General features: G+C 49.0%; 1 protein-coding gene and 1 non-coding gene across 8 annotated transcripts in view; both read right to left on the bottom strand.

Moving 5' to 3' along the window:
- SRCAP (Snf2 related CREBBP activator protein) overlaps positions 1 to 17,772 on the bottom strand; it is a 41,693-nt gene that overhangs the window by 11,862 nt on the left and 12,059 nt on the right. For 4 of the 7 annotated variants that reach the window (XM_034940047.3, XM_034940048.3, XM_034940049.4 and 1 more), the window contains exons 9-25: positions 17,054 to 17,147; positions 16,813 to 16,902; positions 16,157 to 16,330; positions 15,744 to 16,066; positions 15,462 to 15,639; positions 15,086 to 15,222; positions 14,525 to 14,694; positions 14,191 to 14,383; positions 11,697 to 11,833; positions 11,420 to 11,606; positions 7,569 to 7,738; positions 6,922 to 7,187; positions 6,424 to 6,711; positions 5,614 to 5,778; positions 5,152 to 5,337; positions 4,671 to 4,937; positions 2,818 to 4,316 (exon numbers count right to left, since the gene is read on the bottom strand). In XM_034940047.3, coding sequence (XP_034795938.1) covers positions 2,818 to 4,316; positions 4,671 to 4,937; positions 5,152 to 5,337; positions 5,614 to 5,778; positions 6,424 to 6,711; positions 6,922 to 7,187; positions 7,569 to 7,738; positions 11,420 to 11,606; positions 11,697 to 11,833; positions 14,191 to 14,383; positions 14,525 to 14,694; positions 15,086 to 15,222; positions 15,462 to 15,639; positions 15,744 to 16,066; positions 16,157 to 16,330; positions 16,813 to 16,902; positions 17,054 to 17,147 — 4,524 coding nt within the window. The remainder of the gene's footprint in view (positions 1 to 2,817; positions 4,317 to 4,670; positions 4,938 to 5,151; positions 5,338 to 5,613; positions 5,779 to 6,423; positions 6,712 to 6,921; positions 7,188 to 7,568; positions 7,739 to 11,419; positions 11,607 to 11,696; positions 11,834 to 14,190; positions 14,384 to 14,524; positions 14,695 to 15,085; positions 15,223 to 15,461; positions 15,640 to 15,743; positions 16,067 to 16,156; positions 16,331 to 16,812; positions 16,903 to 17,053; positions 17,148 to 17,772) is intronic. The other 3 variants (XM_063597562.1, XM_055099219.2, XM_063597563.1) reach the window with 3 other exon arrangements.
- LOC112437462 (small nucleolar RNA SNORA30/SNORA37 family) lies at positions 17,236 to 17,364 on the bottom strand. Its single transcript, XR_003026068.1, has one exon. It is a non-coding gene; the product is annotated as a small nucleolar RNA SNORA30/SNORA37 family (small nucleolar RNA).

Raw genomic sequence — 17,772 nt, 5'->3', positions numbered from 1 at the left:
CAGTTTGGGCAACATGGCAAAACCGCATCTCTACAAAAAATACAAACAAGGGCCAGGCGCGGTGGCTCACACCTGTAATCCCAGCACTTTGGGAGGCCGAGGTGGGCAGATCATGAGCTCAAGATACCAAGACCATCCTGGCCAACATGATGAAACCCTATCTCTACTAAAATTACAAAAAAGTTAGCTGGGCGTGGTGGTGCAAGCCTGTAGTCCCAGCTACTCGGGAGACTGAGCAGGAGAATCGCTTGAACCTGGGAGGCGGAGGTTGCAGTGAGCTGAGATTGCACCACTGCACTGCAGCCTGGTGACAGAGTGAGTCTCCGTCTCAAAAAAAGAAACAAACAAGTAGCCTGGCATGGTGGCACAAGCCTACAGTCCCAGCTACTCGGAGGGCTGAGATGGGAGGTTCACTTAAGCCCAGGAGGCTGCAATGAGCGGAGACTGTGCCACTGCACTCTAGCCTGAGTGACAAAGTGAGACACTGTCTCAAAAAAAGACTATTTGTAAACCATACGTCTGAAAAAGGATCTGTAATCAGAATATATAAAGAACTCTTACAACTCAATAATAAAAAGACAACCCATTTTAAAAGGGCAGAGGATCTGAACAGATAGTTCTTCAAAGATACACAAATGGCCAGCATGTTATTTCAACCACATGAAATAAAGCTCAACATTAGCCAACAGGGAAATTCAAATCAAAATCACAATGAACTACTACTTCACACCCAGCAGGATGGCTATAATCAAAGTGATGATGTGCCAGGCATGGTGGCTCACACCTGTAATCCTAGCACTTTGGGAGGCTGAGGCGGGCAGATCACTTGAGGTGTGGAATTCGAAACCAGCGTGGCAAACATGGTAAACCCCATCTCTACTAAAAATACAAAAAAATCTGGCCAGGTGCAGTGGCTCATGTCTATAATCCCAGCACTTTGGGAGGCCAAGGCAGGCGGACCACCTGAGGTCAGGAGTTCGAGACCAGCCCGGCCAACATGGTGAAACCCCATCTCTACTAAAAATACAAAAATTAGCCAGGCGTGGTGACGCCATGCCTGTAGTCCCAGCTACTCGGGAAGATGACACAGGAAAATCGTTTGAGCCTGGGAAGTGGAGGTTGCAGTGAGCCGGGATGGTGCCACTTTACTCCAGCCTGGGCAACAGAGCAAGATTCTGTCTCAAAAATAAAATAAAATAATAAGAATACAAAAAAATTAGGTAGGCATGGTGCCACATGCCTGTAATCCCAGCTACGAGGGAGGTTGAGGTGGGGTCACTTAAACCCAGGAGACAGAGGTTGCAGTGAGCCAAGACCGTGCCAATGCACTCCAGCCTGGGTAACAGAGCAAGACTCCTTCTCAAAAAAAAAAAAAAAAAAAAGTATTGGCTCAAATGTGGAGAAACTGGAATCCTCAGACTGCTGGTGGTAATGTTTAATGCTGCAGCCACTTTGGAAAAGTCTGGCAGTTCCTTAAACAGTTAAAACCTAGTTACAATATAACCCAGCAATTCTTCTCCTCAGTATGTATCTAACAGAAACTGAAAACACCTGTCCATACAAAAACTTGTACATGAAATGTTCACAGCAGCATTGTTCATAACAGCCATAAAGCATAAGTAACACACGTTTCCATCAACTCAAGGATAAAATGTGGTATTCATACATTATTATTCAACATAAAAACAAATGAAGTACTGATATACGCTATAACACAATAAAATTCAAAGAACATTAAACTAAGTAGAAGATGCCAGTCACAATGGACCACACATTATACATTATGACTCCATAGGCAAAACTAGAGAAATAAAAAAGTAGGATGGTAGTCATTCAAGACTAGGAGGGACGGAGGGATTGGGGAATGCTGGCTAACAGGTGCAGCGTTTCTTTTTGGGGCCACGGAAAGGTTCTAAGTTGATTGTGTTGATGATTGTACAACCCTATAAATATATTAAAAACTTATTGTACAGTTTAGGGCCAGGCATGGTGGCTCACACCTATAATCCCAGCATTTTGGGAGGCCGAGATGGGAGGATCACTTGAGGCCAGGAATTCGAGACCAGCCTGGTCAAGAGTGGGAGACCCCCATCTGTATTTAAAAAAAAAAACAAAACTATTGTACAGTTTAAATGGGTAAATTGAATGGTATATGATTTATAGCACAAACTGTTAACAAAAAAACCAAGTGGCAAGAGGCTATTATCTACTTGCAGAGCAATCCCTCTACTCTCTACTTCCAACCAGCCAGGACCAACCTAGCGGCTGGTCAGGTAAAAACCAAAGGTGGAGTCAATGGCACTGGTGGAAGGTGGGGGAGTAGGCGTGAAGCAAAGACTAAGCAGCAGTTCTGATTACAGTGGGGAAAAGCCAGAGGGCGTGGAGGGACCCACTGGACCTTCCTTCTCCTTAGTTCTGGTTTACTTAAGCTGAACTGTGAGTTTAACTCAAGTACTACACAGACATGGGCCTATATACATAGTACAGGAAAGAAACAGCTACCGGAAATCATAAAAGGGACAGAGAAAGTTCCTTTTACTGCCCATTTATTACCGTGCGGGTTAAAAAACGGGAAAAGAGGCCGGGCGTGGTGGCTCACCCCTGTAATCCTAACACTTCAGGAGGCCGAGGCAGGCGGATCATGAGGTACACGCCCAGGGAAGAGAAGGGACTTGTCCAAATGTCACTCAAGTACTTGGTCCATAACATTAAGCTTTGTAATTCACCAGGTTAAATGTGACATCACTGTTCCATCCACCCTACCAACACTCCAAAGAAACTCAACTTCCTGTTCCCTCTTGAGGAAGTAAAACTTACCAGATAAAAAGGGGAACGAGGTGGTGGGGGGGGCTGGCGTCGAGGCCGGGGGCCACCAAACGAGGTAGCAGTGGAGGGAGGGCTGGGGGGACCAGAGCGCAATGTCAGTGTGTCAGGCTCATCCTTGGAAACAGGCAGCCGGGATACCATGGTGACAGGCAAGGGAGCGGCACCAGATGCCGAAACCACAAGGGAAGATGCCTGGGAAGCTGGGGACTGTGTGGAGGCTGGGGCCAGCGCCAAGGTCTGAGCTGCGGCCGGGCCCAGGGTAGGAACTGGGGCAGGGCTCAAGGTCAGTGTCTGCACTGAAGCTGGGGCCAGGAGTGAAGCAGATGACGATGCTGGAGCCAAAGTCAGCGTGTGAGCTGGGGCTGGGCCCACTGGAGAAGCTGGAGCCAGAGGGGGTGCTGGAGCCAGAGACAGCGTCTGAGTTGGACCCAGTGGTGGTCCTGGTGCCAAAGACAGTGTCTGGGCTGGAGTTGGTACCAGGGATGATGCTGGAGTTAATGACAATGTCTGAGTTGGAAAGGGTCCCTGGGGGTTCCCCGTTCCCAAAGAGAGTGTCTGAGATGGAGATGAGCCTCCAAGAGTGGGTGCTAAAGCTGGGGCTAGGGCCAGTGTCTGCGTAGAAGCCGGGCTCGGGAGAGGTGACGGAACCGGGGCTGGTAGCATAGTTTGAGTTGATGATGGAGCCAACACAGGGGTTGGAGCTGGTACCGGTGAAGCTGAGGCTAAAGAGGTTCCTGGAGTAGACGATGGAGCCATAACTGGAACCGGAGTCTGTGATGAAGCCAGGACAGGAGCAGCACCTGGCGATGGTGCCAGGACCGGAAGAGGAGCCAGAGGAGGAGCTGGAGAAGGAGCCAGAATTGCTGTCTGTGGAGCCGCCATAGGAGCCAGAGGGGTGGCTAGAGCCTGAGATGCAGAAGATGCTGGAGCCAGAAGGGAAGCCTGAGCTGGAGCTGGATTTGGTGCTGACGGAAAAGGACTGGCCAGAGCCGAAGCTGGCACCAGGACAGGTGAGCATGCTGGGGCCACGGTTGAGTTCAACCCTGGAACATGTGAAGAGGTGGGAGCCAACAACAGAGGGTGACCAGATGTCTGAGATGAAGACAGGGATGGAGCTGTGGCCAAACCTAGAGTCAAGGCTGATGCTGACGGGGAAGCACCAGATGGTGCCAAGGAGGGAGGTCCAGGAGCCGCTGGGACAACAGGTGCCAATGGTGGAGTCACACTGGTCAACAGAGCTGGGCCCGAAGCAGAAACAGGCAAGGGGGCTGAGATGGGGATGGTGAGTGGAGCCGAGGCTGGGGCAGGAAGTGTGGTGGGGACAGAGATGGGGAGTGAAGATGACAATGGAACTGAGACTGTAGAGGACACAGGACTAGCAAGGGGAGAAGAGTTGGGAATTGGCATTGGAGAAGAGGCTGGCCCAGGGAGTGAGGATGGCACGTGGAGAGGAGAAGAGATGGTCAACGGGGCAGCTCCGGGGGCTGAAGCTGTGGAGAGAGAGGATGAGTTAGCCCCAGAATTCTTTTCCTGAGCCTTTCTACTCCCTGTCCCACCTTTCCCATACCCCCAAGCTTCCCATTTCCCAGAAAGCATTCACTCCCACAACATGAAGTCAAACATCCAAGTAATCTGACAACTTTAGATTTTCTTCCCCTCCAAGATTCCAGCAAATATATCTTGAAATTAGGTCAGGGCTCAGGCAGCCCAGTTCTGGGGCCCATTACAAATTAAGGCAGTACGCTGATATGAAAAAACCTGTACTAAAACTAAGAAACCTTGAGGCGACCCCATCTCGTCTCCATTCCTGGCAAGGATTTCTGGCCTCAGCCACCTGGACTCACCACTGACTTCAGGTGAAGGACTGTGGACCAGCTTGAGAAGAGGCCTCACCAGAGTGGGTGTGGGCATGGGGGCTCGAGCAGTACCCAGAGTAGGTGTGGGTAGCCGGCCAGGGGTTAACGTGGGGCGTGGATTCAACACAGCTGGAAGCCCAGAGCTCGGAGGCCGGGGTGCTGGGGCCAATGGAGGAACAGGAGTCAGTCCATCCCGAGGGGCTTGTCTCACTACAATCTTCACCACGCCTGTATTATTCACCATGGTTGGTGGCACTGCAAGAGGAAGCTACACTGAGAGGAAGGTAGAAAAGAAACAAAAGACCCAAAGAATGGAAGAAGTCCAGGGGCAGGAGAAGGTGGCAGACAGGTATCATAGATATTCGCAAGGGAAAACAACACTGAGGGAAGGCTGGACAGACAGTAGCCCAGCGCATGCCTGGAAGGACCAAGGCCAGCAAGGGCTAAGTAGGAAGGCCAGGAGCCTCACCCTGGTTAGCAGCAAGCGGAAGGCTGAGGCCAGTAGGGGCAGGGGTGGTGCTGGGGGTCGAAGAAGGCAGCACAGAGACAGGGGTAGGGCCAGGGGTCGGGGCCACGGCCTGGATGAGGGCCACATGGGCAGGCTGGCTGATGAGATGGTGCTGCCCCCCTGCTGACACGAGGTGCACCACATTCCCTGGGTTAAGGGAAGAGAGAAAGAGAGAGAGAAGCAGCTATCAGCCTGAGGAGGGCAGAGGCAAGGCAAGAAGAGAAGAAAAGAACAGAGAGGGAATACATTCTCTAGAATGACCTCTTCCCTATCTTTATCCAAGATCCCTCCAACCATGCCCGTTGGCCCCACCCACCAAAAGCTTGGGTAAGAAACATAAAGGCTGACATTCAAAAAAGTCACAAAAACAAAGAGACAGGGAAGAGGAGGAAAAAGGCAGGACAGGGGGTGGGTTTTACCTACTTTGCAGCGGGCGGGGCTGCCCCACAGCAAGCTGGCGCACCTGGGCACCAGTCAAAGTCAGCTTGTTGCCCTGGATTTGGAAGGTGAGAGGTTTGCTTCCCCCTGCATTAGCCACTGGACGTTGTGCCAGTGAGGCTAACTGCCCGATGCTGACCACTTCGCCTGCTAAAAACAGAGAAGGCCTTATTGTACACAAGGCTCGTCCTGCTCAACACCACTTCACAGACCCCATGAAGCACACCTCTCCCCCGAGTGTCCAGTTCAAACTACTAAGCCCTTCCCACAATTTACCATGTCCCAACAAACTCAGCCTCCACCTACAGCCTTTGAGCTTTTCATGTGCTACTCCTTCCAATCCCATTTGCTTAGCAATCTCTTTTATATCCTCTAACATGCCCTGCCACCAGACTGAGCTAATCACCACCATCTGCTCTACACTGTCCTTTTACCCCAATACTTTTCTACTGCTAGGCTTACCACTATTTATTCATCTATGTGTCATCTCCCTATGTCAATTTCTTAAGGGCTCTTAATTATGATCTGACAATGTCTGGCATAATGCCTAACATATGTTAGCTGCCTCAATTTTTTTTGACACAGGGTCTTGCTCATGATTGCAGTGGCGTAACCATGGCTCACTGCAGCTCCAAACTCCTGGCTGAAGCAATCCTCCCACCTTGGCCTCCCAAAGCACCGGGATTATAGGCATGAGCCATCATGCCTGACCCAGCTGCCTAAAATTTGATGCTCTCATGGTCCTGAGCTTTCCTCCCATCTCAAGTCCCTCACCACAGAGCCCTGGGAACTTACAGGGCAGGCGAGCCTGCATATCGGGAGATAGAATGAGGCGCTGTGGTGCAGGAGTCGGAGCTGGCACTGCTGTGGTGGTAGCAGTTGCCGTGGTGGTAGAAGTGGTGGTGGCAGCAGCAGGAGGGAAGGTGTAGCCTGGTGGCACTGTCAGGGGCTTCAACAGGCTAGAGGAGCCTGGAGGTGGGGCTGGGCTCAGGCGAACTGGGGCAGGTGGTGTTGGCTTTAGGGACAAGGTTGGTGTGGGAGGCCGTGAGGTCCCACTCAGGACCCCCAGGGGGGATGGCAACACTGCAGACACAAAGCAAACACCTGTCAGATATACCCTGACTAAAGCCTTAGCCTGGTGCCAGAAGCCTCCATACTCCCTTCCAACCCATCAAATACTAGACCCCTGTCCCCAGCCCACCTCCTCAAACCCTTTAATTTCACTACTTCTTCCTCAGTCTGAACAACCTTTCTGAAGCACCACGCATCATCCTTGGCTCCCTTTCAACTCACCCTGGGGGAGAGAACCACTGTTGGGCTGCAGGGGAGGCAAGAGGACAGGGCCAGGAGGCCGAGATGCAGGAATAAGCGGGGGCCCGGCAGGTGAGGCTGAAACCATCAGTGGTGCTGGCAGCACTTGGGGGACTGGGCCAGGGGTGGGCTGGGCTGAGAGCTCAGGACCTGGAGGAGGTCGAACTGGGACAGGGCCCAGGGGCGCCCGTGGGTTGTTCACCACCACCACTGTCCGGCCTTCTTGCTTAGGTACTGGCTGCAGCATCCTGTGAGAAAAAATTAAGAGAGTGGGTAGGGACAGAAGGAGAATAAGGGGTAGCAATATCAAAGAAAAGAAGAAAATGAAACAGAGAGACAGATTATAAAAGCAAAGAAAAGGAAAGAGACCCAAAGGAGAACAAGGAATAGGAATTTAAGACAATCAGAAAGCACCGAACAGAGAGAAAGGGAGAAAAAGTGACTAACACAGAAGCCCATCCCAGTACCCTCTTCTAGTTATTCTCTCCCCGATTCCCTCCACGTTTGCACCCATCCCATATAAATATTCCAGCCTTGCATCCAACTCTTTTCTTCCCACCCCAGGCCCCTCTGGGCAGCTTTCAGCCACTTATTCTAGGAACCATCCCCTCATTCCTTAGTCCTTGTACCTGTTGACCTTCATCTTGACTGGCTTGGGCCGGGGTGGGGGGTCAGGAGCAGTAGCCACTTCTAACAGTACCCGGCGAGAGAGGCGGTGCCGGGGCAGAAATGTGTCTGCCTCATATCGAGAGACACGACCTTCCAGGCCAATAAGGTCAAATCGACCCATGTCTATCCGCTGCCACAAGAAAGAAAGCACAGTCATAAAGAAGAACAAAATCACATCCTTTGCAACGCAGATGTAGCTGGAGACCATTATCCTTTAGTGAATTAACACAGAAACAGAAAACCAAATACCACATGTACTCACTCACAAGTGGGAGCTAAACATTGGGTACGCATGGACATGAAGATGAGAACAATACACGCCAGAAACGACTGTGGCGGGGAAGGGGCTGAAAAACTACCAGTTCAGTACCATGCTCACAACCTGAGTAACAGGATCAATCGTACGCCAAACCTCAGCATCATGCAATATACCCCATTTAAGAAACCCGCACATGGACACCCTTACTCCAAAATAAAAGGCTAGGCGCGGTGGCTCAAACCTGTAATCCCAGCTCTCTGGGAGGCCAAGATTGGGGAACTGTGTGACTCCAGGAATTTGAGATCACCCTAGGCAACATAGTAAGACCCCGTCTCTACAGAAAATACAAAAATTAGCCAGGCATGTTAGCATGCACCTGTAGTCCCAGCTACTCAGGAGGCTCAGGCGGGAGGACTGCTTGAGCCCAGGGAGCTGAGGCTGCAGTCAGCTATGATCATGCCAATGCACCCCAGCCTGGGCCACAGAACAAGACCCTGCCTCAAAACTTAAAAAAAAAAGGCCGGGTGCGGTGGCTCACACCTGTAATCCCAGCACTTCTGGAGGCCGAGGCGGGTGGATCACGAGGTCAGGAGTTCAAGACCAGCCTGGTCAAGATGGTGAAACCCCATCTCTACTAAAAATACAAAACATTAGCCAGGCGTGGTGGCATGTGCCTGTAATCCCAGCTACTCAGGAGGCTGAGATGGAGAATTGCTTAAACCTGGAGGGGCAGAGCTTGCAGTGAGCCAAGATCGTGCCACTGCACTCCAGCCTGGGTGACAGAGTGAGACTCCATCTCAAAAAAAAAATAAATAAATAAATAAATAAATAATAGGCGGGGCACCATGGCTTATGCCTGTAATCCTACTACCTTGGGAGGCCAAGGTGGGCAGATCACTTGAGGCCAGGAGTTCGAGACCAGCCTGGCCAACATGGTGAAACCCCATCTCTACTAAAAATACAACCAGCATGGTTGTGCACACCTGTAGTCCCAGCTGCTCAGGAAGCTGAGGCACAAGAATCGAGAATCACTTGAACCCAAGACGCAGAGGTTGCAATGCGCTGAGACTGCACCATTGTACTCCAGCCTGGGTGACAGAGTAAGACTCTGTCTCAAAAAAAAAAAAAGTAGTAATAACAACACAATGCAGTGTCAAAGATGCCAATTTTACAATGATTTATTGGACATGATGCCAAAAGCACAGCCAACAAAAGAAAAAAATTAATAAATTGGACTACATCAAAATTTAAAACTGGGGGCCAGGTGCAGTGGCTCACGCCTGTAATCCCAGCACATTAGGAGGCCAAGGCAGGCAGATTATCTGAGGTCAGGTGTTCGAGACCAGCTGGGCAACGTGGTGAAACCTCATCTCTACTAAAAATACAAAAATTAGCTGGGAGTGGTGGCACACACCTGTAGTTCCAGTTACTTGGGAGTGAGGCAGGAGAATCACTTGAACCCAGGAGGTGGAGGTTACAGTGAGCTGACATCGCACCACTGCACTCCAGCCTGAGCGACAGAGTAAGACTCCATCTTAAAAAAAAAAAAAAAAAAAAAAAAAGCCAGGCACAGTGGCTCACACCTGTAATCCTAGCACTTTGGGAGGCCGAGGTGGACAGATCACCTGAGGTCAGGATTTCAAGACCAGCCTGGCCAACATGGCGAAACCCCATCTCTACTAAAAATACAAAAATTAGCTGGGCGTGGTGGCGCATGCCCATAATCCCAGCTACTCGGGAGGCTGAGGCAGGAGAATCACTTGAACCCGGGAGGCAGAGGTTGCAATGAGCTGAGATTGTGCCATTGCACTCTAGCCTGGGCAACAAGAGCAGAACTCTGCCCCCCCACCCAAAAAAAAAAAAAAAATTAAAACTATGTGTGGTAGCTCACGCCTATAATCCCAGGGCTTTGGGAGGCCAAGGCGGAAGGATCACTTGAGGCCAGGAGTTCAAGACTAGTCTAGGCAACATATCAACATCCCATCTCTACAAAAAAATTAAAATAAAAAAATCAGTCAGGCATAGTGGTGCACGCATATAGTTCCAGCTACTCGTCCGGGAGTTTGAAACCAGCCTGAGTGACATGGCAAGACACCATCTCTTCCAGAAAACTAAAAAAAAAAAAAAATCAGCAGGGCCGGGTGCAGTGGCTCACATCTGTAATCCCAGCACTTTGGGAGGCCAAGGTGGGCAGATCACAAGGTCAAGAGATGAAGACCATCCTGGCAAACATGGTGAAACCCCATCTCTACTAAAAACACAAAAGTTAGCTGGGTGTGGTGGTGCGTGCCTGTATCCCCAGCTACTCGGGAGGCTGTGGAAAATTGCTTGAACTTGGGAGGCGGAGGTTGCAGTAAGCCAAGATGGCACCACTGCACTCCAGCCTGAGGACAGAGCGAGACTCCGCCTCAAAAAAAAAAAAAAAAAAAAAAAGCCAGGCTTGGTAGCGCATACCCGTGGTCCCAGCTAGTCGGAAGGCTGAGGCGGGAGGACTACTTGAGCCCAGGAGTTCAAGGCTGCAGTAAGCTATGATCATACCACTGAACTCTAGCCTGGGTGACAGAGATAGACCTTGTCTCGAAAAAAAAAACCACCAAAAACAAGTGTTTGTGCATCAAAAAACACTATCACCATAGCGAAAAGGCAACTTATGGAATGTGACAAAATATTTGCAAGTCATACATCTGATAATGGGTTAATTTCCAAAGCATATAATGAAGTCCTACAGCTCAACAACCACCACACACCCAAAATTAACAAATCTTCAAAAGACATTTCTTCAAAAATATAGACAAGTGGCCAATGAGCACATGAAAAGATCCTTGACAGCACTCATCACTAAGGAAATGCAAACCAAAACCACAATGAAATACCAATTCACACTCATTAATATGGGTGTAATTGAAAAAAAAGAAATAACAGGTAATGGCAAGGATGTGGAGAAATTAGAACACTTGTGCCCTGCTAGGGTGGAAATGTAAAACATGCAGCTACTATGGAAAACAGTGGAGGTTTTCCCAACATGCAGAAATAGAATTACCATGTTACAGCAATTTCACTGTTAAGTAAATACCCAAAATAAAAAGCAGAGATATTTGTACATCTATGTTCATAGCCTTATTCACAAGAGACAAAAGGTGGAAAGAATCCAAGTGCCCACTGACAGATAAGTGGATAAACAAAATGTGATGCAGACGTTCCTGGACTTACAATGAGGTTACATTCCAACAAACCCTCAGCAAGTAAAGAATTTAATACCCTTTAATACCCTTGATAAGCCCATCAAAAAGTAAAAAATTGTAAGCTGAATCATTCTAAGTCCAGATGCTCCTCAATTTACGATGGGGTTACATCCTGATAAATTCACAGTGAAGTCAAAAAAAGATTAAGTTGAACCATCGTTAAGTCACATGGCTAGAGTACAATAAACCTAAGGGAATGATAGGGGAGTAATGAGGATGCAAAAGTCAGACCCCAGTCTAACGAAAAGAGGTACATGGTTGGGGTAATGCCGATAACCTTTACATTTCATATTAATGGAATCATACTTACCTGGAGGGGATGGACATCCGTGGCCCTTAGCACCAGAGAGGCGGTGCTGAAGCAGATGCCTGGGGTGATGAAAGGGGAGGTAACCGGTCGAGGGTCGAACAGATTTGGATGATTGCAAACTTTTCTCAGCTGCATCAAAATGTTGATGACGCTCATGAAATGGCCTGTGGCTAGTGTCTCCTTAGTTCTGGGGAAAGAGGAAAAATAAATGAGACGTCCTAACAGCCACCTACACTCCAATCTCGAGTCCCAGGGCCCACCCTCCTTCCTCCCTTACGTGGTCTGTGCCATGAAGTCATCATAGAGACAGCGTTGACGCTTGGAGAGCCTGCAGCGGATAACATGCTCGTACTTTTTGGGCATCTGCTTCTCAACATCCACCTTAACTCGGCGCAGTAAAAAAGGCCTCAAAACCTAAAAGCAAATTAAGCTGGAGGCTAAACAGGAGAACTCAGGCACCGAGCCCCAGCCTAAGCCCCTCAGCAAACACTAATGGAGTCATACGGCACACCATATCAGACACCAACCACACAAAGATGAGTCAACTGCAAGCCCTCAAGGGATCTGCTGTCTGCTGAAGGAGACAGACACAAAATGATACCATGACACAGGAAGTGATATAAGGAAGCACTGTGGGCAGACCAACTACGCAAAATAGAAAACTCAAACTAGATTTTGAGGAGTAATTGTTAAGTTTACAAGATGATGCAAATAAATCTAGAAGATGAGGAGAATAAAAACTGTGGCCTTGACAGGAGATAAAACAAAAGGCAAATCTGTAATCTCAGAAGATAAAATCTAATAGGACACAGTCATCAATGTCTACAGTGACATGGAAGAAATAAAGGAACAGAGATAAATGAAGGAAAAGTAATAGTTAAGGAAGACTTCCTGTTTTCTTTCTTTTTTTTTTTTGATACAGAGTTGCGCTCTGTCACCCAGGCTGGAGTGCAGTGGCGCGATCTTGGCTCACTGCAAGCTCTGCCGCCCGGGTTCATGCCATTCTCCTGCCTCAGCCTCCCGAGTAGCTGGGACTACAGGCACCCGCCACCACGCCCGGCTAATTTTTTGTATTTTTAGTAGAGACGGGGTTTCACCGTTTTAGCCAGGATGGTGTTGATGTCCTGACCTCATGATCCACCTGCCTCAGCCTCCCAAAGTGCTGGGATTACAGGCGTGAGCCACCGCGCCCGGCCGACTCCCTGTTTTCTAGCTTAGTTTACCGAATGATAGTGATTGACCAAGATGAAGTAGAAATAACAGGCTATAAGGCCAGAGATGTCTAGCTTAGAACAGTGTTGAGTTCAAGAGGAACTCTCAATTAATGATAGCAAATCACAAATTTAAATACAGGTCAAGTGATCTAGAAAGTCAAGGAATTTTAGTACAGACTGGAGAGTCTTTATCACATAAGAAATAGTCAAAGCCTTAGGAATGAGTAGGCCTGTGAGATATGTAGACTGAGAAGACAAAAAAAGTAAAGATCAGAATGCTGAAAGATGTTGTGATTTAAAAGTTGGGCGAAAAAGGAAGAGCCAAAGAAGACCAGAGAGAGAAAACACCAACAATATGAAGTTGAAGAAATCCAAGCAGGGACCAATCAGCAGTACCATTCTACTCAAAGACAGTAAGGACAAAAACATCACCATTTAAAAAAAAACAAAAAACAAACATGCTGGGAACGGTGGCTCACGCCTGTAATCCCAACACTTTGGGAGGCCAAGGGGGGGGCAGGGCGGATCACTTAAGGTCAGGAGTTCGAGACCAGCCTGGCCAACATGGCGAAACCCGCCTCTACTAAAAATAACAAACATTAGCTAGGCATCGTAGTGCAGACCTGTAACCCCAGCTACTCAGGAGGCTGAGGCAGGAGAATCGCTTGAACCCGGGAGGTGGAGGTTGCAATGAGCCAGATCACGCCACTGCACTCCAGCCTGGGTGACAGAGAGACTCTGTCTCAAAAAAAAAAAAAAAAAAAAGCCCGGCACGGTGGCTCACACCTTTAATTCCAGGATTTTCGGAGGCCGAGGCAGGCAGATCACGAGGTCAGGAGATCGAGACCATCCTGGCTAACACGGTGAAACTCCGACTCTACTAAAAATACAAAAAATTAGCCAGGCGTAGGCCGGGCGCGGTGGCTCATGCCTATAATCCCAGCACTTTGGGAGGCCGAGGCAGGTGGATCATGAGGTCAGGAGATGGAGACCATCCTGGCTAATACGGTGAAACCCCGTCTCTACTAAAAATACAAAAAATTAGCCAGGCGTGGTGGTGGGTGCCTTTAGTCCCAGCTACTCGGGAGGCTGAAGCAGGAGAATGGCATGAACCCGGGAGGCAAAGCTTGCAGTGAGCCGAGACCGTGCCACTGCACTCCAGCCTGGGCGACAGAGTGAACTCTGTCTCAAAAAAAAAAAAAAAAAAAAATTAGCCAGGCTTTGTGGCGGGCGCCTGTAGTCCTGGCTACTCGGGAGGCTGAGGCAGGAGAATGGTGTGAACCCAGAAGGCGGAGTTTGCAGTGAATGGATATTGCAACACTGCACTCCAGCCTGGGTGACAAAGCAAGACTCAGTCTCAAAAAAAAACAGAATTGATGACTAAGATGAGGTCACTCAATCTGGCAATGGGTTAGTCACTAGAACACTGCAGCTTGACAAAGGAGTTTAGCCTGGCACTGACTTCCCTCTCCCCAAGGGTTTCCTGGGCACTGCCCAGGTGCTCAGGAATGGTTCCTTACCATTCCCAATACCCTGACAAACTGTTGCAGGCCCTACCTTGTGGAGGCGTTTGACTAGACCTTCATTATACTCTTGGCTGCCCTCAATCATGCCAGTTAGGGGATTAGAGAACCACTCCTTGAACTCGCGATGAGACTGGAAGACATGGGGCATCAAAAAGTGCATCAAGGACCACAGCTCCATGAGGCTGTTCTGCAAGGGAGTTCCTGTCAGGAGCAGGCGTCTCTGGCTGCAAAGAGACAGAGAGAATCAGAGAGAGTATGGTCAGCAAGCTCCCAACCTTCTGAGCATTCTGATACATTCCTCAACCCAGGCAGCCCTCCCTTCTAGCCAAGTCAACTCTCCCATGAATCCCCATCTCCATCTCCACCTGTTGAAGTTGAGGAGTGACTGCCAGCGCTGTGACTTGAAGTTCTTGATGTTCTGCGCCTCATCCAGAATGAGATAGCGCCAGTTCTTGCGACGGAAGGCCTGGTGGTCCTGCAGCACCAGCTTGTAAGACGTGATACACACATGAAAGGCATTGGGCTTGGTCCAGCCCTGAGGGATCAAAGACAGAAAGTAGCAGATAGTGGGATGAAAAGAAGAGAGCAAAGGGAAGACATGCTAAACTCCTCAAAGGACAGTAATCAGGTTGGAAGAAAAGAGAAAGTCCCAGCAAAAGAATGGAGCGACAGAAAGAGGAGGGGCCTGGGTGCGGTGGCTCACAGCTATAGTCTCAGTACTTTGGGAGGTTGAGGTGGGAGGATCTCTTGAGCCCAGGTGTTCAAGGTCAGCTTGGGTAACATAGTGAGACCCCATCTTTATTTTTACAAAAAATTAAAAATTTTTTTAAAAAAAGAAAGAGGAGAGAAAGGAATTCACCTGAGGAAAGGGCTTAAAAATAAAGGAGGCATCAATGGGATGAAAGTGACCACATGAAACATCGAACCTGCCGCTTGAGCTTCCTCTCTTTCTGGGCTCCATAGTAAGTGAGGATTTTAAAGCTGGGGCACCAACGTTTCAACTCCATCTCCCAGTTCAACATCACGCTGGTGGGAACAATGATTAAATGGGGACCCCAGTTACCTGTTTGGCAAAAAAATCAGAGATGGTAAGGAAATGTAAATTCTGTGGTTCTGATTCCTCAGTTATAACCCTGACCACCCTTTGGCCCTTCCTAGGAATCCTAGCACCTACACTGTCCTCTCTATACAGTTAATGACCGGAGTCAATAAAGCAAAAGTCAATGAAGCTGGAGTCATCACTGAACAAGCTCCCAGGGAGCTAGACTAAGGGGAACAAAAGAAGGGGCCTTGCCTACTTACCTTTCTCACAAGCCAAGTGGGCAAGCAGAGAGATGGTCTGGATGGTCTTCCCAAGCCCCATCTCATCAGCAAGAATGCCATTAAGCTTCTTCTCATACATGGTAACCAGCCAGTCTAGCCCAATGTGCTGGTACTCCCGGAGCTGGCCCCGCAGAAGCAGGGGAATGGGCGTCTTTACCTGTCAGAGAGGAAAAATAGGTAACACAATGGAAATGAGGCATTTGTCGTGGGGACATGAGAAAGTCAAGACATGAGAAAGGAGAGGCCAGAACCTGGGGATACCTGGGTCGTGGCCAGCGTGTAACCCTTGGGCTGGAGACTTTCAGCTGCTGCAGCAATGTCAGTAATTTCTTTCTTTGGACCTAGAGTAGTGGGCCCTGGAGTAGGAGGCCCACTGCCTGCATCTGCCTCACTCCGCTCTTCATCCCTGGCAAGCAAGTACTCCACTCCAAAATCATCATCTTCCTCCTCTTCATCTGCTTGGCTCTGTGACTGGGCATCCTCAGACTCTTCAGACTCTGATCCCTCTGATGCTGAACTTCCACTTGTTTCTTCCTCCTCTGAATGTTCATCTTCCTCATCCTCACTCCGGTCCTCCACAGAGTCTAAAGCGTAAGACCAAGGCTTACTGCTCACCATACCTGCTCCTCCAATGGCCACCCTCCCCAGCTCCTGCTTCATGACCACATATTCACCTGACTGACTGCTACTATCCTCCTGAGGAGGCTCTTCCGCTTCCACGGGCCCCTCTGGTTCACAGTCAGAGCTATTAGCATCAACCTCATCTTCATCCTCATCTTCACTGCTCCCAGAGCCTGGAGCATAGGCTCCTGCATACTGCTGCAATAGCTCCTCCATGGAAAGCTCACCTGGAAGAGAAATAAAAAGCTTTTGGTTGCTCTGAGGGGAGGGAGAAGGGGAGGTCTGAGTGGTACCAGTTAATTTTACCTAGGTCTCTGTAGATACTGCTAGGCCCAGGTCTGAGGGGAGGCAAAAGAGCTTACTTTCAGCATCAGCTAGCAAAGCCAAGCCCCGCAACCTGGGGGAAGTACCATGGGAATTGGGAAGAACATTATCAACCTGGTGAGCCTCTCAAGGTCCAGGTCAAATGCTGTCAGTATCTTCCTACATTAGCTCTTCCCTCCATTTCACTCCCACATCACCATTTAAACTTCTATCATAAGCACTCATCACTTTCTACTTATCATTACTGGTTTACAAGTCTGTCTTAGTCATTAGACATGGAATTCCTCCAGGGTGGATACAAAGTGCCTTATTCATCTCTTTATCCTTGGTACTGCACACCGCAGACACCAAGTGGATGCTTAGTAAAATGTCTGGTGAATGTCACCTTCTCGAGCCAACTCGCTCAGCTCCATGGCATGATCCACCTCCCCTTCCAACTGTTCCTCAGCTGCTATAGTATCCTCTTCATCCTCCGCTAGGAAAGAGACAGAAGCAAGATTAATAGGGATAGATGCTAGAGGCACAGGACACAGTCCAAATGAAACAGATGAGAAAGCCTGAAAGGTTAGGTCCAGACAATTCATTCAAGGGGTAAGGGGCAATAGGACAAACGGAACAGCCCTGACCTTCCTCTTCGTTGGCAGTAAACTCTTCATCATCTTCATCTGGATGCCAAGGCTGTTTGTTGCGCTGTGTGACAGCAGAGGGTGGGGGCTTTATCTGTATGGCAAAAGATAAAAAAGGGAAGGGTCTAAGGTTAGAGTAGCAGAAGAATGGCACAAACTTGAAAAAGGTGTCACAGGAGAATCTCTGTCCCATTGAGTGACAGTTGCCACTGGTATAATCCCAGGGCAAGAATACAATCAAGGGTTTTCTCTCAGCACCAGCTACCAAATCCTGGCCCCACTGCCTGGGGAAGGACCTGTGAAAGTGCCAGGTAACAAATAAAGGCACCCAACACTTCCCCATGCACTTGAGACATATGGAGAAACAGAAAAGACTTAAGGGTACCATGCCAGCTTCCAACCTGTAAGCCAATAAGGGAACATTAGGGCATGTTCAGAGAAGTGGCAAGTAACGGTCAGAGCAAGTACTTTTTCAAGACCACACAGCAATTTAAAGAGGAAAGTGCAATACGCTCTTCCACTATAGCGCCAAAACCTGCCAATCACAAAATGCAACTTGCCCCAAACAGATTCTTCCCCAGTCATCCCCAAAGAGCCCAAATGTCCATTACTAGCAGAACTCCTAAAACTCATAACCAACCTCACAGCCTGGAACTCAGACCCTGAACCTCTCCCTCTGTTCCCCCTCTGAACCCTCCCTCTGCTCCTTCTGCCTATAC

This window comes from Pan paniscus, chromosome 18 (genome assembly GCF_029289425.2).
Source record: "Pan paniscus chromosome 18, NHGRI_mPanPan1-v2.0_pri, whole genome shotgun sequence".
Classification (NCBI taxonomy): Eukaryota; Metazoa; Chordata; class Mammalia; order Primates; family Hominidae; genus Pan; species Pan paniscus.
Note: the sequence above shows the minus strand (reverse complement) of the source record. Positions and strands in the feature narration are given on the sequence as shown.